Source organism: Chiloscyllium plagiosum, chromosome 7 (assembly GCF_004010195.1).
Source record: "Chiloscyllium plagiosum isolate BGI_BamShark_2017 chromosome 7, ASM401019v2, whole genome shotgun sequence".
Lineage (NCBI taxonomy): Eukaryota > Metazoa > Chordata > Chondrichthyes > Orectolobiformes > Hemiscylliidae > Chiloscyllium > Chiloscyllium plagiosum.
In genome coordinates, this window is record NC_057716.1 from 102,177,344 (window position 1) to 102,200,407 (window position 23,064).

The window sequence follows — 23,064 nt, forward strand, 5'->3', positions numbered from 1 at the left end:
CCCTCCTGGCACCTTCCCCTGCCACCGCAGGAATTGCAAACCTTGAGCCCATACCTCCTCCATCACCTCCATCCAAGGCCCCAAAGGAGCCTTCCACATCCATCAAAGTTTCACCTGCACATCCACCAGTGTCATTTACTGTATCCATTGCCCCCGGTGCAATCATCTCTACACTGGGAAAATAGGACACCTACTCTCAGATCGCTTTAGAAAACATCTCCAGTACACCCGCACCAACCAACCCCACCGCCTAATGGCTGAGCACTTCAACTCCCCCTCCCACTCTGTCAAGGACATGCAGGTCCTGGGCCTCCTCCATTACCACTCCCTCATCACCCGACACCTCATCTTCCACCTCGGGACCCTCCAACCCCATGACATCAATATGAATTTCACCAGTTTCCTCATTTCCTTTCCTTCCACCTTATTCCTGATCCAATATTCTAACTCAGCACTGCCTTCATGACCTGCCCTACCTGTCCACTGTCCTCTCCGACCTATCACCATTACCCCTACCTCCACCTACCTATTGCACTCTCAGCTATCTTCCCCCCAGCCCAACCCCCCTCCCCTTTATCTCACCACCCCCCCCGCTCACAGCCTCATTCCTGATGAAGAGCTTTTGCCCGAAACGTCGATTCTCCTGCTCCTCGGATCCTGCCTGACCTGCTGTGCTTTTCCAGCACCACAATCTTGACTCTAATCTGCAGTCCTCACTTTCGCCATCTCCAAAAGGAGACAATATAACCACTGTCCCTTGACATTCAATGGCAATACCATCATTAAATCCTCCCACTATCAACATCCTGGGGATTAGCACTGACTAAAAACTCAACCGAACACATCACATAAATACAGTGGCTACGTAACAACTAGGAGCAGGAGTAGGCCATCTGGCCCCTCGAGCCTGCTCCACCATTCAATAAGATCATGGCTGATCTTTTCATGGCTTCAGATCCACTTAGCCATCCTTCTCACCATAATCCTTAATTCCTTTCCTGCTCAAAAATCTATCTACCTTTGCCTTAAAAAATATTCAATGAGGAAGTCTCAGCTGTTTCATTGGGCAGGGAATTCCACAGATTCACAACCCTCTGGGTGAAGAAGTTCCTTCTCAATTCAGTCCTAAATCTGCTCCCCCTAATTTTGAGGCTGTGCCCTCTTGTCCTAGTTTCACCAGCCAGTGCAAACATCCTCTCTGCTTCATAATTTTACTGGTTTCGATAAGATCCCCCTCATTCTTCTAAATTCTAATGGATATAATCCCTGTCTGCTCAGTCTCTCCTCATAAGCCAACCCCCTCAACTCCGGAATCAACCTGGTGAACCTCCTCTGCACCCCCTCCAGTGCCAGCACATCCTTTCTCAAGTAAGGAGACCAAAACTGCACATAGTACTCCAGGTGTGGCCTCACTAGCACCCTATGCAGCTGCAGCATAACCTCCCTGTTTTTAAACTCAATCCCTTCAGCAATGAAGGACAATATTCCATTTGCCTTCCTAATTACCTATTGCACCTGCAGACCAAGTTTCTGTGATTCACGCTCAAGGACCCCAGGTCCCTCTGCATAGCAGCCTGCTGCAATATTTTACCATTCAAATAATAATCCTTTTTACTGTTATTCCTATCAAAATGGATGACTTCACATTTATTAAATTGACTCCATCTGCCCATTCACTTAAACTATCTGTGTCCGTCTGCAAAATTTCAGTCTGCTGCACACTTTGCTCTGCCACTCATCTTGGTTTCATCCACAAACTTTGACACACTACTTGTGTTCCCCAACTCCAAATCATCTATGTAAATTGTGAATAATTGCAGTCCCAACACTGATCCCTGAGGCACACCACTAGTCACTGATTGCCAACCAGAATAGCACTCATTTATTCCCACTCTTCGCTTCCTGTTAGTTTCTCTATCTATGCTAATACATGCATCTTTATCTTATGCAGTAGACTTTTGTGTGGGACTTTGTTGAATGCCTTCTGGAAATCTAGATACACCACATCTACTGGGTTCCCTACAAGAACAGGTCAGAGGTTAGGAATACTGAGGCAGATAATTCACCTCTTGACTCCCCAGAGTCTGTTTACCATTCATAAGGTACAGTGAGGAGTGGGATGGAATACTCTTCACTTGCCTGGATGAGTGCATCTCCAACAACCCTCAAGAAACTTGACATCATTCAGGACAAAAGCAACCCACTTGACTGGCACCACATCCACAAACATCCACTCCCTCCACCACCAATGCTCAGTAGCAGCAGTGTATACTATCTACAAGATGCACTGCAGACATTCACCAAAGATCCTTAGACAGCACCTTCCAAGCTCATGATCGCTTCCTTCTGGAAGGACAAGGGCAGCAGACACATGGCAACACCACAACCTGGAAGTTCCCCTTCAAGCCACTCACCATCCTGACTTGGAAATATATTGTCTTTCCTTCAGTATCTTTGGGTCAAAATCCTGGAACTCTCTCCCTAAGGGGATTGTGGGTCAACCTACACATGTCGACTGCAGCAGTTCAAGAAAGCCACTCACCCTCACCTACTCAAGGGGCAACTAGGGACGGGTAATAAATGCTGGGCCCAGCCAGTGATGCCCACATTCCATGAAAAAAGACTGAACACCTCAAAATTACTGGGTTCTGGAGTGAAAAGAAATTGGTATTTATATTATCATGTTATCATAGCCTCAAGATGACTTCAATACATTTTCCAACCAACAAATGTCAATACATGGTCACTGTTGTAGGAACCCTTTTGGCTCATTTGAGCATAACAGGCTCCCAGAGTCAGTGGTATGACAGTGACCAGATCATTGATGATGGCAATATTGGTTGAGGAGCACACATTGGCCAGTCACTCAACTTTGTTGAGTTCTTGAAACTGAGAGGACAGCTGAGAGTCAGGAGCAGCAACAAAGGAGGTCTGCCAGCAACATTTGAAAAATCTTCATAAAATTATCTTCTCTCCCATCACTCCTAGCCATTCATGCTGGATTTGTATCACAAACTGATCACAAAGAAAGTGACTTGTTTTGGTGTGTCCTTGGTTTGAAACAGTGATTGTTATGGCGCCCATGCAATATTTTATATTGTACGCTGTCCTGAGATATTTAATGACTCAACAAATCCAAAGCAATTGTTCTGCAACTGTTATTCTCTCAATATAAACATTGTCTTACATCACTGACATCAGTAGCCAGCAAAATCACTTTCCAATATTATTTTTGTACTTAGAAGGCCTGTAATACATTTTGTTGATTAAATATCTATATAATTTTGTTCCGTAATTGGTTATGTCGTTCCCAGATATCCATTGTTCAATATACTCTGCTTTATTCTGTCACAGACTGTTGCTGGTAATACCAGCATTCATTGTCCATCACAAACCAGATGTAAACCAGCTGAACTTCCTACCCCACCCTCCCCACACTCACCCCACCTTCATTAGATTCCAGCCTGCACCATACTCCAGGATATCCACTGATCCAAATATACACCACCATAATACGGTGGGCGGCACGGTGGCACAGTGGTTAGCACTGTTGCCTCACAGCGCCAGAGACCCGGGTTCAATTCCCGCCTCAGGCGACTGACTGTGTGGAGTTTGCACGTTCTCCCCATGTCTGCGTGGGTTTCCTCCGGGTGCTCCGGTTTCCTCCCACAATCCAAAAAATGTGCAGGTTAGGCAAATTGGCCATGCTAAATTGCCCGTAGTGTTAGATGAAGGGGTAAATATAGGGGAATGGGTCTGGGTGGGTTACGCTTCGGCGGGTCGGTGTGGACTTGTTGGGCCGAAGGGCCTGTTTCCACACTGTAAGTAATCTAATCTAATCAAATCTAAACTCATAGAGTCACAGAATTGCCCATCACAGAAACAGACCCTTCAATCCAACTCATCCATGCCAACCAGACATCCTAAATCAATCTAGTCCCACTTGCCAGTAATTGGCCCATATCTCTCTAAACCCTTCTTATTCTTGTATCCATCCAGATGATGTTTAAATGTTGTAATTGTACCAGCCTTCACTATTTCCTCTGGCAACTCATTCCATGCACACATCATCCTCTGCGTGAAAAAAGTTTCCCCATAGGTCCCTTTTATATCTTTCCTTTCTCATCTTAAACCCATGCTCTCTAGTTTTGGACACACTACCCCGGGGAAAAGATCCTGTCTATTTAAATTATCCATGCCCCTCATAATTTTATAAACCTCTGTAAGGTCACCTCTCAGCCTCTCCAGGGAAAACAGCCCCACCCTATTCAGCCTCTCCCCATAGCTCAAACCGTCCATCCCTGGCGACATCCTTTTCTGAACCCTTTCAAGTTTCACAATCTCCTTACTCTAGTAGGGACATCAGAGTTGAATACAGTATTCCAAAAGTGGCCTAAAAACTCTATTATATTAGAACCTTGACCTTACTTCCAAATATCCATTGTTCAACATATTAGATTACCTACAGTGTGGAAACAGGCCCTTCAGCCCAAACAGTGCATACCAACCCTCTGAAGAGTTACCCACCCAGACCCATTTTCCTCTGACTAATGCACCTAGCACTATGGGCAATTTGGTATGGCCAATTCACCTAACCTGCACATCTTTGGACTGTTGGAGGAAACCGGAGCACCCGGAGGAAACCCACGCAGACACAGGGAGAATGTGAAAACTCCCCACAGACAGTCGCCCAAGGGTGGAATCGAACCTGGGACCCTGGTGCTGTGAGGCTAACCACTGAGCTACCGTACTGTCCGAAAACCATCTGAACACACACCACCCTCCTCGACCCCATTATGTTCCAAACTGTAACTTACTCCTCTCGCTCACACATCTAGTGTATGTTTTGAGAAGGGTTTAGACACAGTTCTTAGGACTAAGGGATCGAAGGGGATCGGGAGAAACAGGGGACCGATCTGGATGATCAGCCATGTTCAGATTGAATGACTGATCAAAGGGCCGAATGGCCTACTCCTGCTGTTATTTTCTATTGCCTGTCATGTAATGTATAAAACCTGAGCTGCATAGTTTTGTTATGCTTTCACCAGTGTCTGAGCTCTGACTCTGCTGCACGATTTCCCTGCCAAACACTCAGCAATTAATCCACCCAGTGCATATATGTGATGCAAAAATATCATTTAGCTGACACTAAGCAAAAAGCTGTAATTCAATCTTCCAGCTAACATTTGTGAACCATTCAGGCATTGCATTAGGACTGTCTGTTTAGATTTCAGACTTGTAATGAGCTGCTGATTATCTCCTATATAAATTCCTATCCTGTGTATAGTGCAGATCATATTTTAACTGTGTCTCTTGCAGAAACGCTACACTCTTCCTCAGTTAAAAATCGAAATCGATAGAAATAACGTCACTGATCACATATCCTGACTGATTCCTGAACTCTGAGCCAATCACTAATGTCTCAATATTTGCACTCTCTGCCATCTGTCCTCTCCCTCATGCATTCTCCAAATCCTCATATATAACCAGGTCCAAGTTTCAAAGATATTAATAATGACACAGGGGAAAATAATCATTTCAGACTGTTTCTATTCCCCCCTAGAGTCTGAGTAAACAATTTCCATTTACAACAGGGGTGTCCTAACCATGCAGCAATTGAACTCTTCCTAACCTTGGGTTGCTGACTGACATGAATAAGACTTTATAGCATTAAAGGTTAAAGCCACTGGAACTCAATTCTATAGTAACAGGAGATTTAGAGTTGTGATGGAAAGGATGGTGAAGCATCGTCTCTGAACTAAGTTGGCTCACTTTGGTCCGTGGATATAATTTTCATCCTCCCCCAGGTCACACAGCAGCCTCCAAACCTGCATAAAATAAGCCCAATAGACAACAAATAGTCCTTTATCAGCTGCACTGCAAGCTGCCATTCAGATCACCGCATGTTGTTAGCAAGACTCTTAATGGAATGAAAATGACACAGAAAACAGTGGGGAGTCTTAGACCTTCCACCTAGATGCAACAGTCGAGAAGGCACAACAAGGTCCCCTCTTCCTCAGGAGGCTCAGGAAATTCAGCATGTCCATAAGGACCCTCACTAACTTCTACAGATGCACCATAAAAAGCTTTCTATCCAGTTGCATAATGGCTGGTATGGCAACTCCTCTACCCACAGAGAGTTATGTGCACAGTCCACACCATCACAGAAGCCAACCTCCCATCCATGGACTGCCACAGAAAGGCTGCCAACATCATCAAAGACCCCTCCCACCCAGATAATGCTCTCCTACAACCTCTTCTGACAGGCAGAAGATACAGAAGCTTGAACACACACACACTGTTCAGGAACAGTTTCTTCTCTGCCATTATTAGACTAATGAATGGACTCTCTAACTCCAAACAATGTTGAACCAAAAATAGGATTTGCAGGAAAAGCTCGGCAGGTCTGGCAGGATGTGAAGAGAAATCAGAATTAATGTTTTGGGTCCAGTAACCCTTCCTCAGAATCAAAAAATGTTGATCTTGCTTTGCACACCTCCTATGCAGTCATAATCTTGTATGCCTCACTCTGTCTCAGCACTGTATGATCAATATGTCCTTGTTTGCTAGGATTTGACTGTGCTGCTCACAAAACAAAACTTTTCACTGTACATCGGTACATGTGACTACAATAAACTAAGTCAAATCGAATCAAATCTCTTGCATGCTGCTTCGTTGTGGTCTGGACAATCCATCACAGCAATATATTGGTTACAATTGTGCAAAACAGGTGAGCAGGCAATTACCAAAGTTAAAGCACATACTAATGCTGCACAGGACATAAATATTTCGGCAGATCTTATTATGTAAAAATTGCCGATATAACAACAACAACAACTGAGTTTTAAAAATAATTTATTGTCTGTGAAATGCTTTGGGATGTTCTGAGGATCTGCAAACACTTTGTCCATATGAGTCATTTAATTTTGAAGGGAACACAATGTCTTGTCATTCATATTAAAATAACACCAAATTAATACTAACAGGGTGGCACGGTGGCACAGTGGTTAGCACTGCTGCCTCACAGCGCCAGGGACCCAGGTTCAATGCCTGCCTCAGGCAACTGTCTGTGTGGAGTTTGCACATTCTCTCCGTGTCTGCGTGGGTTTTCTCTGGGTGCTCTGGTTTCCTCCCACAGTTCAAAATACAATGTGCAGGTTATGTGAATTGGCTATGCTAAATTGCCCGTAGTGTTAGATGTAGGGGAATGGGTCTGGGTGGGTTGCTGTTCGGAGGGTTGGTGTGGACTTATTGGGCAGAAGGGCCTGTTTCCAACTGTAAATAATCTAATCTTAAAATAGCACTGGTGCTAGATTTATGATGATGACTCTGTTCAGGTCACAACATTATGAAGTATTAGTATCAAACCTTCATTCTTTTTTTACCAACATTTCCCATCTCCATCCCTAATTGCCCTTGTTAAAGATGATGCTGAGCTGCCTTCGGCTGTAGTTTTTGTGAGTAGGATGACCTACAATGCTTTTAGGGAACTCCAGGATTTTGACCCAGCAACACTGAAGGAATGGCAATATATTTCCAAGTCAAGATGGTGAGTGGCTTAAAGGAGAACTTGTGGGTGATAGAGTTCGCATACATCTGCTGCCCTTGTCCTTTTAGGTGGAAGTGGTTGTGGGTGTGGAAGGTGGAGGCTAGAATTAGGGGTAACTGTCATTTAACACAAAAGGTCATGGGTTTTTGGAGTTGTCTTCCTCAAAAGAGGTTAGGATGGATTCTCTATGCTAAACTTTCCCACAATGTCCAGGGATGTGCAGGCTGGGTGGGTTAGCTAGAAAAACATGTTACTCATTTGTCTGACCTGGTTAACAGTCCCAATCAGGGAACTCATATTCTATGAAGGCTACCTGGCTGACCTTGTTACAATCACTACACCCCTCCTCCGGACACTGAGGACATAGGTCACTTATAGAGTCATAGAGATGTACGGCATGGAACCAGACCCTTCGGTCCAACTCGTCCATGCCAACCAGATATCCCAACCCAATCTAGTCCCACCTGCCAGCACCTGGCCCATATCCCTCCAAACCCTTCCTATTTATATACCCATTCAGATGCCTGTCAAATGTTGCAATTGTACCAGCCTCCACCACTTCCTCTGCCAGCGCATTCCATACACGTACCACCCTCTGTGTGAAAAAGTTGCCCTTAGGTTTCTTGTATCTTTTCCCTCTCACCCTAAACCTATGCCCTCTAATTCTGGACTGCCTCACCCCAGGGAAAAGACTTTGTCTACTTATCCTATCCATGCCCCTCATGATTTTATAAATCTCTATAAGGTCACCCCTCAGCCTCCGACACTCCAGGAAAAACAGCCCCAGCCTATACAACCTCTGCCTATAGCTCAAATCCTCCAACCCTGGCAACATCCTTGTAAATCTTTTCTGAACCCTTTCCAGTTTCACAACATCTTTCCAACAGGAAGGAGATCAGAATTGAACATAATATGGCCCATATTGGTACCAACAACATAGGCAGGAAGTGAGATGAGGTCCTGCGAAGTGAGTTCAGAGAGCTAGGTAGGAAGTTTGAAAAGCATAACATCAAAGGTTGTAGTCTCGGGATTACTTCCTGTGGCATGTGCCAGTTGAGCTGGGAAAAGGAAGATAGTAGTTAAATACGTGGCTAAGAATCTGGTGTAAGAGGGAGGGTTTCAGGTACCTGGATCATCATTAATGTCTTCCAGGGCAGATGGGAGCTGTACAAGAAGGACAGAGCAGCTAAACTGAGTGGCACCAACATCCTGGTGGTTTGCTAATGTTAACCAGGAGGATTTAAACTGGTGTGGCAGGGATTGTGGAAACCAGAACAGTAATTCATAGAATCATAGTATCCCTACAGTGTAGAAGCAGGCCACTCAGCCCAGCAAGTCCACACCAACCCTCTGAAAAGCATCCCACCCAGACCCACTCTCATACTCTAACCCTGTAACCCTGCATTTCCTGTGGCGAATCCACCCTACCCTGCACATCTTTGGACTGTGGGAGCAAACTGGAGAACCTGGAGGAAACCCATGCAGACATGGGGAGAATGTGCAAACACCACATAGTCACCCGAGGCTGGCATCGAACCCAGGGTATAGGCACTGTGAGGCAACAGTGCCAACCACTGAGCCACTGTGCTGCTAAGTTGAAAAGGCAGAGTACTGTTCTCATTCAAACATATTGAATTCTTAAAGGATTTGACAGAATATGAGCTGCCTGGCTGTTTACCCTGGTGTGAAATCCTAAATTACCATCTCAGAATAAGGAATCAGCCACTCAGAACTGAATGAGATGGGGAGGCTGAGGGGTGACCTTATACAGGTTTATAAAATCATGAGGGGCGGGAATTGGGTGAATAGATAAAGAGTTTTTCCGAGGGTAGGAGGGTTCAAAAGTAGAGGGCATAGTTTTAAAAGGACCTAAGGGGCACAAAAGGTGGTACACATGTGGAATGAACTGCCAGAGGAAGTGGTAGATGCAGGTACAGTTACAACATTTAAAAGACATTCAGACAGTTACATGAATAGGAAAGGTTTAGAGGGATAAGGGCCAAACACAGGCAAGTGGGACTAGTTTAGTTTGGGAAACCTGATCAGCATGGACAAGTTGGACCGAAGAGCCTGTTGCCACGCTGTAGATTTCTAGACTCAGAGCATGATGAATCTTTGGAAAATTTGATTTTTGAACCTAATGATTCTGAAGCAATGAATGCTTTCCATACAAAGGTCAATAAATTATTGGATTCTCTGAGAATTAAGGGATTATGAGGATAGTGCAGGGATGTAGACTTAAGATAGATGAGTGGCCATGATCTTTTTAAATAGTAAGGCTTTTTGATGGGCCAACTGGCCTCCTTCCACTGCTATTTCTTATATTTTTACACTCTGGGTTAGGATTTACTGCGGCTCATGGATGGATACACCAGCCAGTGGAGCACTGTGCTGTACAGAGGTTGCTACCCCAATCCCTGATTGTTGCTGGTAGTTGGTTATCAGTAGGGAAAGCATGGGTGAGGACAGTCTGGTCCCATTTATCTAGATAAGGCAACACCAGGCAGGACTCTTCCTCCTCACTACTATCCTCACTATCACACACAGGCTGAGCTCTCAGCTTGAACAGGAAAAGACAGTTCAGGATTGGTCGCTGGACCCTATCCAGGACTCAGGGAAATGGAGTCCAGGAGGAGTCAATGCCATTGAGAGGTAAGGGCAGAAACTGTGGGCCCAGAGTAATCTGAGACCAGGATAAAATTGGTAGCACTCAATACTCTCTTTAAGGAGCATCAGTGAAAGAAAACGCAGCTGGCAGCAGGAAATAAACTCAAGGAACTTCCAAGGTTCAATTATTAGTGGAGTTGATAACGTCAATTAATTTGGCCAGAGAACCTGGCTCTGAGGAATGTTCCTCCTGAAATAGGTGGCAAGTCAGGGACACTTTCCATTGTCCATGCTGACGACGTGTTCGGGAAGTGTGTTCAGTTGCAGTCCCTGGTTTGTCACATGGAGCGTCTGGAGATGCAGATGGTCTCACTGTGGACCATGCTTAAGGTTGAGAACACCATGGACAGCACGTTTCGTGAGCTGGTCACACCAGTAAGGTTTGCACAGACAGAGAAGAGCTGGGCGGCACGATACCTCAGTGGTTAGCACTGCTGCCTCACAGCACCAGGGAACCCAGGTTCGATTCCAGCCTCAGGCAACTGGCTGTGTGAAATTTGCACATTCTCCCCATGTCTGCGCGGGTTTTTCTCCCACAATCCAAAGATGTGCAGGTTAGGGTGAATTGGCCATGCTAAATTGCCCATAGTCATAGAGATGTACAGCATGGAAAGAGACCCTTCAGTTCAACTCGTCCATGCCAACCAGATATCCCAACCCAATCTCATCCCACCTGCCAGCACCTGGCCCATATCCCTCCAAACCCTTCCTATTCATATACCCATTCAGATGCCTGTCAAATGTTGCAATTGTACCAGCCTCCACCACTTCCTCTGGCAGCTCATTCCATACACGTACCTCCCTCTGCATGAAAACGTTGCCCCTTAGGTCTCTTTTGTATCTTTTCCCTCTCACCCTAAACCTATGCCCTCTAATTCTGGACTCCCCCACCCCGGAGAAAAGACTTTGTCTACTTATCCTATCCATGCCCCTCATGATTTTATAAATATCTATAAGGTCACCCCTCAGCCTCCGACACTCCAGGAAAAACAGCCCCAGCCTATACAACCTATAGCTCAAATCCTCCAACTCTGGCAACATCCTTGTAAATCTTTTCTGAACCCTTTCCAGTTTCACAACGTCTTTCCAACAGGAAGGAGACCGGAATTGAACATAATATGGCCCATATTGGTATCAACAACATAGGCAGGAAGTGAGGGAGTTCAGACAGCTATGTAGGAAGTTTGAAAAGCATAACATCAAAGGTTGTAGTCTCGGGATTACTTCCTGTGGCATGTGCCAGTTGAGCTGGGAAAAGGAAGATAGTAGTTAAATACGTGGCTAAGAATCTGGTGTAAGAGGGAGGGTTTCAGGTATCTGGATCATCAGAATGTCTTCCAGGGCAGATGGGAGTTGTACAAGAAGGACAGAGCATCTAAACTGAGTGGCACCAACATCCTGGTGGTTTGCTAATGTTAACCAGGAGGATTTAAACTGGTGTGGCAGGGATTGTGGAAACCAGAACAGTAATTCATAGAATCATAGTATCCCTACAATGTAGAAGCAGGCCGCTCAGCCCATCAGGTCCACACTAACCCTCTGAAAAGCATCCCACCCAGACCCACTCTCATACTCTAACCCTGTAACCCTGCATTTCCTGTGGCCAATCCACCCTACCCTGCACATCTTTGGACTGTGGGAGGAAACCGGAGCACCCGGAGGAAACCCACACAGACACGGGGAGAACGTGCAAACTCCACACAGACAGTCGCCCAAAGCTGGAAGTCAGCAAGTGAGATAACTAAAGGAGGAGTTAGAAATGAAGTCTAAGTGGAAAAACAGACAGGGGAGAGGTTACTGAACACAGACAGTCTGAGATCTACTTGTTTCAAAGCAAGGAATATGATATGGTGAGGCAGATGAACTTAGAGCTTGGAGTAATACATATAACTATGAAATTGTTGCTGCTGGAGACTTGGTTCAGAGAGGGCCAAGACTGGCAGCTTAATATTCTGGGAATTAGATATTTCAGGCAAGGTAGAGGGATGTAAAAAAGGTGGGAAAGATGTGTTACTGATGGGGAAGAATATCACAGCTGTACTGAGGGAGGACACCTTGGAGGGTTCATCCAGCGAGGCCTTATGGGTAGAGTTCAGGAATTGGAGGGTGCAATCACTTTGATGGGATTATGCCACAGACCTCCCAACAGCCAATGGGTGATAGAGGAACAGAAATATGGGGCAGATTATGGAAAAATGTGAAAACAACAGGGTTGTTTTGTGGGTGATTTTAACTTTCTCCATATTGTCTGGGACTCCCTTAGCACTGGTGGGGGGAGTGCGGGTGGTTGCTAGGTGCACCTAGGATGGTTTTCTTTGAAACAAAATGTAAACAGTCCAGCTAGGGAAGAGGCCACAGTAGACCCGGTATTGGGAAATGAGGCCCACCTTGTCATTAAAGTTTCAGTGGAGGAGCATTTCCAGAACAGTAACCATAATTCTGAAAGGTTTCAGTTACTTATGGCTAAGGATAAGAATAGAGATGTACAGCACGGAAACAGTCCCTTCAGTCCAACTCGTCCATGCTGACCAGATATCCCAACCCAATCCTTGAGTAAAAGTATTAAACTGGGGAAGGCTGACCACCACAATATGAAACAGGAACTGGGAAAGATAGATTTGAGGCATTTTGAGGGTAAATCCACATCTGGCATGTGAGAATCTTTCAAAGGCTAATTGTTTAGAGTTCAGGACCTGTATGTTCCTGTGAAAATGATAGAAAAGGATGGCAAGATTCGGGATTCTTAGCTGCCAAAAGAAATTGAGGGCTTAGTCAAAAAGGAAAAGGAGACATATGTAAGGTTTCAGAAACTGAAGACAGGCAGAACCTTTGAAGAATGCAAAGATAGCAGGAAAGAACTCCAACAAGGAATTAGGAGAGGTAAAAGAGAGCATGTAAAGTCATTGGTAAACAGGATTAAGGAAAGTCCCAAGGCATTTTATATGTATATGTTGAGCAAGTCCACTCAAGGAAAAAGGAGGAAATTTATGCGTTGAGTCAGGGGAAGTGAGTGACATCCTTATGAGATACTTTGCAATGGTATTCATAAAGGAGAAAGACCTGATGAATAATGAGTCTTGAGAGGTGTATATTGATATTCTAGGGCGTCAGTATAAAAAAGGAGGTATGGTTGGGTGATTTGAAAAGTATTAAGGCTCGCAAGCCCCCAGGACCTGATGGAATCAATCCCAGAATGCTGAGGGAGGTAGGTGAAGAAATTGCTGGGATCTTGTATGAAATCTTTGCGCCCTCTTTAGTCACAGGACAGTTCCCAGAGGACTGGAAAATAATCAATGTTGTTCCTTTGTTTAAGAAGGGAAACAAGGAAATTACAGGCCAGTGAGCCTCATGTCAGTGGGAGGGAAAATACTGGAGAAGATTCTTAGGGAAAGGATTTACTCACATTTAGAAAAATATGGACTTATTAGCAAGAGGCAGCACGGCTTTGTGTGGAGTAGGACATGTCTCACAAATTTGATTGAGCTTTTTTGAGGAAGTGACAAAGATGATTAATGAGGGCAGGATGGTGGATTTGAGTCAAGATTAGAGTGGTGCTGGAAAAGCACAGCGGGTCAGGCAGCATCCGAGGAGCAGGAAAATCGACGTTTCGGGCAAAAGCCCTTCATCAGATCATTCCTGATAAAGAGCTTTTGCCCGAAGTGTCGACTTTCCTGCTCCTCGGATGCTGACTGACCCGCTGTGCTTTTCCAACAGCACTCTAATCTTGACTCTGATCTCCAGTATCTGCAGTCCTCACTTTCGCAAGGGCGGTCGATTTGTCTATGTGGACTTGAGCAAAGGTCCCTCATGAAAGACTGGTACAAAAAGTAAAGTCACATGGTAAGATGGATACAGAACTGGACTGGTCAGAAAAAATGGAGAGTAGCAGTCGAAGGGTGTTTTTCTAACTGGAAATCTGTGACCAGTGGTGTTCCACAGGGATCAGTGCTGGCTCCTGTTGTTTGTAATACATATAAACAATTTGGAGGAGAATGTAGGTGATTAGTAAGTTTGTGGACAATACAAAAATTAGGGGAGCTGCTGATAGTGATGGAGGAATGCCAGAGGATACAGTGGGATATAGATAAGCTGGAATAAGGTGGAGAAATGGCTGCTGGAACTTAATCTGGACAAAAGCGAGGTGATACATTTTGGAAGATATAATGCAGAAGGGAAGTATGCAGTAAATGGTAGAACCCTTAGTAATGTTACATACAGAGGGATCTAGTTAGACAGGTCCACAGTACCTTGAAAGTGGCAACACAAGTGGGTAATGTGGTCAAGAAAGTGTATGGCACACTTGCCTTCATCGGTCGGTGCATGGAGTATAAAAATTTGCAGAAATACAGAACTTTAGTTTGGCCACATTTGCAATATTGTGCACAGTTCCTCGCTGCCACACTGCCAGCAGGATGTGAAGAGTTTGGAGAGGGTACAGAAACATTTTATCAGGATGTTGCCTCAGTTGGAAGGTATTAGCTTTGAGGAGAGATTGGACAAACTTGGTTTGTTTTCACTTGACCATCAAAGGATGAGGGATGACCTAGTAGAAGTTTACAAAGTTGAGAGGCATGGATAAAATGGATAGTTGGAGTCTCAACTCCTCTTTCCTATTTGTATCCCCTCCCTCCTCTTAACATCTGATACGCTTGCCCATTAGAAATCTATCAAACTCACCCTTGAATAAACTTTCGGACTCAGCCTCCACCAGCTTTTGGGGGAATGCAAGAATGTTTAATCTCACAAGATGCTACGAAAGCCTTTGAATAAAAGCCACTCTTCATTGTTTTACAATCTTTGCGATGCAGTGCCTAACCACATATTGAGGAATGTAAATTATCAATCCTGAAAGCTGCAATTTCTTCCTTCTCTATCTCTCTCCGACTATCCCCTACCTTTCCATGATGAAGGACATCAATATTATATATAATGTCGATGAAAGGAATCTCAGTTGAATGGAATAGATCTAAGCAACTCATGCAAGATCACAATATGAAGAACTTACAAATAAAAGTAGAGCCTATTAAGATTGAATTACAATCTTTCAAACCACAGGCATTTATCCTGCCAAAATCTCATACCGTATCCCTGAATCTCTCCCAGTACTTCAACGCTCAATCAGATTCCGCCCGCACTCACTGTGTCATGTTCAATCAACATTGAGCTGGAATTCTAACCCCACCCTCTGATTCCTCTTTCATTAAACCCCACTGTTCCAACCTCTGGCACAAAGCACATTTCCCATGGGACCCCATCCTCACTGCCATTGATAGCCACACATATCCATCCATCACCATCAGGCAAGACCTTCCAAGTTGTTGCTCCTGAACTCATCAACTCCAACTCACCCCCAATGTCGTTACATCCATCCCAATCCGCATTAAGTCCCTTTGCAGAAGTTGCCCTTGTCTGTTTTTGGATGTGTTGAATTCAAAATCTTTTCCCTCAGCTACAAATCTATCCACAAGGCCATAAAAAACATACAAAGCTTCGCCATTCAGCCCGTTGAGCCTGTTCCTCCCTTCAACATGATCATGGCTGATCCGACATTCCTAATGTCCACTTTGCTGCCAATTTCCTGTAATCCTTTATTCCCCGATTGGTGAAGAATCTATCCCAGCCTTACACAAGGACCCTGCCCCCACAGCTCTCTCTGTGGAAAGGAGTTTCAAAGACTCACAACCCTCTCCATCCCATCTTAATCCTAAACTGGCTCTTTTTTCCTAAAACTGGCCCTTTGTTTCCCTCTGGTACTATACTCTCTCATGAGGGGAAAAGTCCTTTCAGTATTTACCCCGTCAAGCACCTTACAAAGCACCTTAGGAATCCTGTATGTTTCAATGAGATCACCTCTCATTCCTCTAAACTTCACTGAGTTCCAGTATGTTTAGCTTTGGCTCATAAGACAATACAAGGGATCATCCGAGTGAACCTCCTCTGAACTGCCTCCAATGAAATGATATCTTTCCTTAAATCCACATGTCCTTGCACCCTCCCTCACAAATTTAATTCATCCCAGCTCCTGCATTATTCCAAAAGTCTTGCATTGAATATTCCCTTTAGTTTGCCATCAGTCACTCAGAGGAGGATTATGGTTACAAAGCATTTCATGATCTCAGCTTCCTAAATTACTTGGCAAGGCAATGTTTTGAAGCAATATGGTTATAATGTACGAAACATGACAGCCTATTTATACACAGCAAGTTCCCACAAACAGCAGTCACTAACAACCAGAAAATCTGTTTTTGTGCTATTGATTGAGAGAAGAGGTTTGGTCAGGACATCAGAGAGAGTTTTCCAGCTGTTTTTTTTTCAGAAAAATGATTGGGGGTTTATTATATTATTCAAAAGACAGTACGGCTGACAGTCCAGTTCTTCCTGAGTACTTCTTAGGAGCGCCAGCTTGGTTTTGTACTGGAGTGGGACTTGAAGCCACACATTCAGACTCACAGCAAAACTTTCAACTATCTTGGCCTCACACTAGAGCATACTTGTCATTAGATTCATAGGCTCTGCTCCATCTCACCTCTCCTTCAAAATGTTTTTTTTTAACTCACCCTAGAATGTGGTGTCGCTAGCTGGGGCCAGCATTTATCGCCCATCCCTAGTTGCCCCTTGAGAAGATGGGGGCGACCCGCCTTCTTGAATTGCTGCAGTCTGTGTGCTGTGGGTTGACCCATAATGCCCTCTGAGGGGGAATTCCAGGGTTTTGACCCAGTGACACTGAGGGAACAGCAATATATTTCCAAGTTGAAGCTTTTCACTGTATTTTACTGTCTTGCTCATTGTGGAATACAAGTGACAATAAGTCATTCATTCAAGTCAGGATGGTGAGGGGCTTGGAGGGGAACTTACAGGGGATGACATTCCCATGTATCTGCTTCCCTTGTCCTTCTAGATAGATGTGACCGTGGATTTGGAAGGTGCTCTCTAAGGAGCATTGATGAATTTCTGCAGTGTATCTTGCAGATGGTACACACAGCTGCTACTGACCATTGGAGGTCGAGGGAGTGAATGTTTACAGATGTGATGCCAATCAAACTTCCTGATAATCTTTTGTATCTCCAATCTTTCCATGGGACTTTCAGCTGTCTGAGCCAATGAGTTCTGAAATTCACGCCCTAACCTGGACCTCTTTACCTTCCTCTGAAAAACCTGACTCTTCAACTGAGCGTTTGCTATCCAGTCAAATGCAGCTTTAGTGGCTCAGTGTCAGAATTCATTCGATAACTCCCTTGTAGAGTGTTTTTTTTTTGGGGGTTGACTTCTTGCTACATTAAAGGAATCAGTTGAATGAATGAAAGTAGTTGTTATTGTCTGCTCAACCCAAGTCGACGCTAATTAATACCATCATGAAAGTTTCACGAGAATGACGCTTTGCTTGTCAAAATTCAAAGTCAGAAAGAACCAGCAGGAGATGACTGATTTTCTCTGCTTTCAGGTGGTTCAGTTGTGATTTGTGCGTGTTTGAAACAAGCTGTGACGTCTCCAATGCACAGACACATCTGCTGATTTTTCCAAATAAATTATTCCGTCCGTAACCTTTTTACAAAACTTATCAGGTCATCACCAGATGGTGATGTGAGGCAATGCGCAAATGTTTCGATGTTCAACAGGCAGGAATGTTCAGCAGTTTGTACAGTCCCTGAAAAGCTCTGTTCTCTCTTCGCGTCTTCATTTAACACATGTCACATGAACAAGAAACTGATTGAACTCTGCCAGGAAACCAGCACCTGCTGTTTCTCAGCCCTGGGCTCAACACACCGTGCTCCAACACTCCTCAAAAGACTTTTAACAAACTTTTTAAATCCAAAACGAAGTCAAGTGTGCTGTTTCACTGTGTTTCATGCAAATATAACCAGTGGGATTTCATTTTTAAATTTATTCATGGAACGTGGTTGTTGCTATCTGCCAGTGTTTATTGCAGTTCCTTGTTTCCCTTGAAAAGGTGAACTGCCCTCTTAAATCACGTTAAAAATCACACAGCACCAGGTTATTGTCCCCTAGGTTTATTCGGAAGCACTTGCTTTCGAAGCACTGCCCCTTCATCAGATGGTTGACAGGATGAACCAGTGCTCCGAAAGCTAGTGGTTCCGAATAAACCTGTGGGACTATAACCTGGTGCAGTGTGATTTTTAACTTCGTCCACCCAGTCCAACACAGGCACCTCTGCATCAATTGTTGAATCACTGCAGTCATGTGTTGTAGGTAGATCGTTAAAACAACAAAGACATAGGACCCTGAGATACGTTGAATCACAAGGAATTTACAGCAGAGGAACAGGCCATTCGGCCCACCAGGTCCCGTGCAGGAGCCAAACGAACATCCTACCATCCTGGTTCAGCTACCTTTAACAGCAAAGGACGCATAAACGCTCACAGTCTCTAAACAGGCCATCTGTGCTCAGCAATGTTGGCAGAAAATAAAAACTGTTCCTTACTACTTTCTAAGGAATTTGAAGAGCAGGCAATTTCAAAGAGCAAAACATTTTGTTTTTACTGTATCCCTCAACCCGTTCTTTCCCCAAAACCACAGCTGGTCAACTTTAAACAAATTTGCATGATTCAATAGAATTGCAGCCACGTCCCCAACAGTAACTTACTCTGTAGATCCAAAGGAGCTTGGAAGTCTTTACTGACTCCTCCCTAAGACTACACTTTAAAAAGTGCTTCACTTTTCTTCGATGACCCTCGCTGGGAATGCCTGTAACTCTGGATGTTGAGGGAGAAGGGAAAGCACCTCAGCAATATTACTGACCACCATATATCACCTTGCCAACACTCAACTATGTTTCTGAAGAATGATCAGTTATTTGAGGTACCAGAGGGAAGAAATGCACTTATGTAGTGCCTACGCCAAACTCAGGATATCCCAGTTAAGTACTTTTAAAGTGTGGTTAGTTCTAGGAAACACAATTTTACACTCAGCAAACTCCCACACACAGCATTGTGAGAATGATCTGATAATCTGTTGATTGAGAGATACATATTGATCAGGACACTGATGGTAATTCCCTCGCCCTTCTTGAATATATTGGCTGTGGCACCTTTTACTGGCAAGCAACTTTAATATCTCATCTGAAAGATGGAACTTCTGACTGTATAGCACTCCCTCAACACTTAGAGTCTTAGAGTCATAGAGATATACAGCGTGGAAACAGACCCTTCAGTCCAACTCGTCCATGCCGACCAGATATCCAACCCAATCTAGTCCCACCTGCCAGCACCCGGCCCATATCCCTCCAAACCTTTTCTATTCATCTATATCCATCCAGATGCCTTTTAAATGTTGCAATTGTACCAGCTTCCCCCACTTCCTCTGGCAGCTCATTCCGTATATGTACCACCCTCTGAGTGAAAAAGTTGCCCCTTAGGTTTTTTTTATATCTTTACCCTCTCACCCTAAACCTATGCCCTCTAGTTCTGGACTCCCAGACCCCAGGTAAAATACTTTGCCTATTTATCTTATCCATGCCCCTCATGATTTTGAAACCTCTATAAAGATTTAGATTAGATTAGATTACAGTGTGGAAACAGGCCCTTCGGCCCAACAAGTCCACACCGACCCGCCGAAGTGAAACCCACCCATACCCCTACATTTACCCCTTACCTAACACTACAGGCAATTTAGCATGGCCAATTCACCTGACCCTGCACATCTTTGGATGGTGGGAGGAAACCGGAGCACCCGGAGGAAACCCACGCAGACACGGGGAGAACGTGCAAACTCCACACAGTCAGTCGCCGGAAGCGAGAATTGAACCCGGGTCTCTGGCGCTGTGAGGCAGCAGTGCTAACCACCGTGCCGCCCACTAAGGTCACCCCTAAGCCTCTGACGCTCCAGGAAAAACAGCCCCAGCCTATTCAGCCTCTCCCTATAGCTCAAATCTCCAACTTTGGCAACATTCTTATAAATCTTTTCTTGTCGACTCTTTGAAGGGGTTTACTGATGCAATAAACCTACACCACTTGAGGGTCAGTACCTTCAGCAGGGGGCATCTGTATAAATAATCTGAATTTGAATATTGGAAGCATGGTGAGTAAATAGGTGGTGTAGTGGACAACGAACAAGATTATCACGGAGTAAACTTAAAATTGGGAAAATCTAATTGTGAAATCAGAAAGCAATTCCCTGCATGAACATCAGTGGAAATTTCAACCCTCTGCACTAAAAAGGTTAAACAAATTGGGGACCAGTTGAAGTTGAGAGTGAGTAATTCTTGCTGGCTGGTGGTACAAGGAATAGGGAGCAAAGCCAGGTGAATGGAGTTGAGGGAGAGATTGTCTTGGATATAATTTGGGCTGAATGGCCTCTTTACTGTTCCTAGGTGCTTAAGAATGCAAATGGTCTGGAGATGACCCAACTGCTTTCCTTATCCATCCCGTTTTCTGGGAAACCAGGTCTTATTTCTCACCTACAACACAATCCAGACAGCCCTGAGTCTGCCATGGAACACAAAAGCTCTTCATATCGAACTGCTGGTCATTGTGATTTTCTGTTAATTCTTTCAGCAGCTAAGGGTCAGGATGTCATGCCTGTCTGCTCAGTCCAGTTTCACACTTGGCAAAAGGTGACAGGTCACCAATGGAGATTGCACACTCACCGCTTGGAGTCTGTCCCACATTCTCTGTTGAGCAGATGGAATGAATGGGGAAATGTTTCACTGTAACACAGACTGTGCAATTAATACTTTACTGGCAATAGGGAGGTTGATTGTAGGCTTTCTGAAAATTGAACACAGGGTGGACTGACAGCTTTCTCTCTCTCTCTCTCCCTTTCTGTTTTGGAACACATTCACTGGGCACTGTCATCAGTCTCTTTCTCGATTGTTGGAGTGGAATAGATGGAGGAATTGAGCCATTGGTGGAGATAGAAATGTCAATCCCACAAAAGATTTAAAGAACACTTGTGCTGATAGAAACAAATTCTACCAAACATACCTCTCCCCTCCCCACTTGGTTTTACTGTGGGTTTGGGGGTAGAAAAAAAGGATTTATTCATGTTGAATACCAAATGCAGAAACATATCTCCATCCTGTTCTGGTCTCCCTGCAATAGGAAAGATGTTCAATTTGAAAGGGTGCAGAAAAGATTTACAAGGATATCAACAGGGTTGGAGGGTTTGAGCTATAGGGAGAGGCTGAATAGGCTGGGGCTGTTTTCCCTGGAGCGTCGGAGGCTGAGAGGTGACCTGATAGATGTTTGTAAAATCATGAGGGGCATGGATAGGGTAAGTAGATAAGGTCTGTTTCTCAGGGTAGGGGAATCCAAAACTAGAAAGCATAGATTTAAAGTGGAAGGGGTAAGATTTAAAAGAGATCTGAGAGGCAATTTTGCACACTGAGGATGGTGCGTGTGTGGAATGAGCTGCCGGAGGGAGTGGTTGAGGGTGATACAGTTACAGCATTTGAAAATCATCTAGAGGGATTTGGGCCAAATGCTGACAAATGGGACTAGATTAATTTAGGATATCTGGTCAGCATGGATGCATTGGGCTACAGGGTCTGTTCACCTGCTATGACTCTTTGACTCTTATGTGTCCCTGGATCAAAGTCCTAATCTGGTCAGCATGGACGGGTTGGACCAAAGGGTCTGTTTCCATGCTGTACATCTCTATGACTCTATAAATCCCTCCCCAATTGCATTGGGGGTCCATATAAGGACTGCAGTGGTTCAAGAAGGCAGCTCACCACCACCTTCTCAAGGGGCAACTAAGGACAGGCAATAAATACTGGCCCAGTTAGCAACACCCATGTCCCTTGCATTAATTTTTGAAAAAAATTCTGAGGGGTCTATTTTGGGCAGATTCAACACTGTGTTTACAAAACAAAGATCCATTCTTTTCTGGAAAATTGTGCCCTACAATTGTATAAATTACCATGTCATGCTTTTCTCTCTCTCTCTCGCTCTCTCTGTCCATTAAGATGTCAGGGGATAGTTTAGACAAAGGAGGTTCCAAATAAACGGAGGGATAGAGAGGAAGAGAGACAGAGGGAGAGGGAGTTATGGTCGAGAGGGGAAAGCAAAGGGAGAAATGAGAGAGACAGAGAAAAGAAACAGGAAAAGCGAGAGAGGAGGGAAAAGAATTGAAAAGAAAGGGAGACAGAGAGAAGGGCAAGGAGGCGAAGGAAGAATAGTTCGAGTGCAGTCACTTACCACCAGAGGCTGATGATGTTGGCCGGACACAGTAGGAAGAAGAAAAGAGCGAGTTGTACCCGGGACAGCGACTCCATGCTCCGGCAGTCGTTCGCCCAACCTTCCCGGGCGAGCTGCCGGCGTCCACTCGGCCCTGCGCGGGATGCTAGCCGTGCAGTGGATCAGCTGGCGGTGAGCTGGCTTCTGTGGGACTCCCGGGCGAGCGGAGCTGGACTTTACTGATGGGATCTCGGAGTGGATCTGCCAGCAATTTCTCTTCGGAGGGAGATGTGGGGAGGGTGTGGGTGGAAGAGGGAGGGAGGGGAAGGGGGGGGGGGGGGGGGAAGGGGGGAGGAGGAGGAGGGGGTAAGTTTCAGTGAGTTAGAGCCGAGCAGTGAGAGAGAGAAGCTGCAGTCCCGGATCCAGGCACAGAGAGGGAGGGAGGGAGACTGGGGAGAGAGACAGACTGGGGAGTGAGGAATGGAGCACCACCCCCCTCACAACACCCTCACCTGGATCCCCCAGGGGCTCATATTCTGACCCAGTCAGTCCTCCAAGGTTCTGTGCGGACTCCAAATTACCTCAATCACCCCGAGGTAGGGAGCCTTTTACCCTGCACCCAGTCTCTTCTCTACAGCCTCTTCTCCCTCCCCCAATAACCCCTTCTCCGTCCTCTACAGCTCCTTCCCCTTCCCCAATAACCCCTACCCTTTC

General features: G+C 45.0%; 1 protein-coding gene across 1 annotated transcript in view; it reads right to left on the minus strand.

The window, feature by feature from the left end:
- LOC122551802 (protein Wnt-6-like) overlaps positions 1–22,969 on the minus strand; it is a 105,038-nt gene extending 82,069 nt beyond the window's left edge. The window contains exon 1 of the mRNA XM_043694272.1: positions 22,372–22,969. Within this exon, the coding sequence (XP_043550207.1) occupies positions 22,372–22,448 (77 nt within the window). The 5' untranslated portion in view covers positions 22,449–22,969. The remainder of the gene's footprint in view (positions 1–22,371) is intronic.
- Positions 22,970–23,064: the final 95 nt, after the last annotated feature.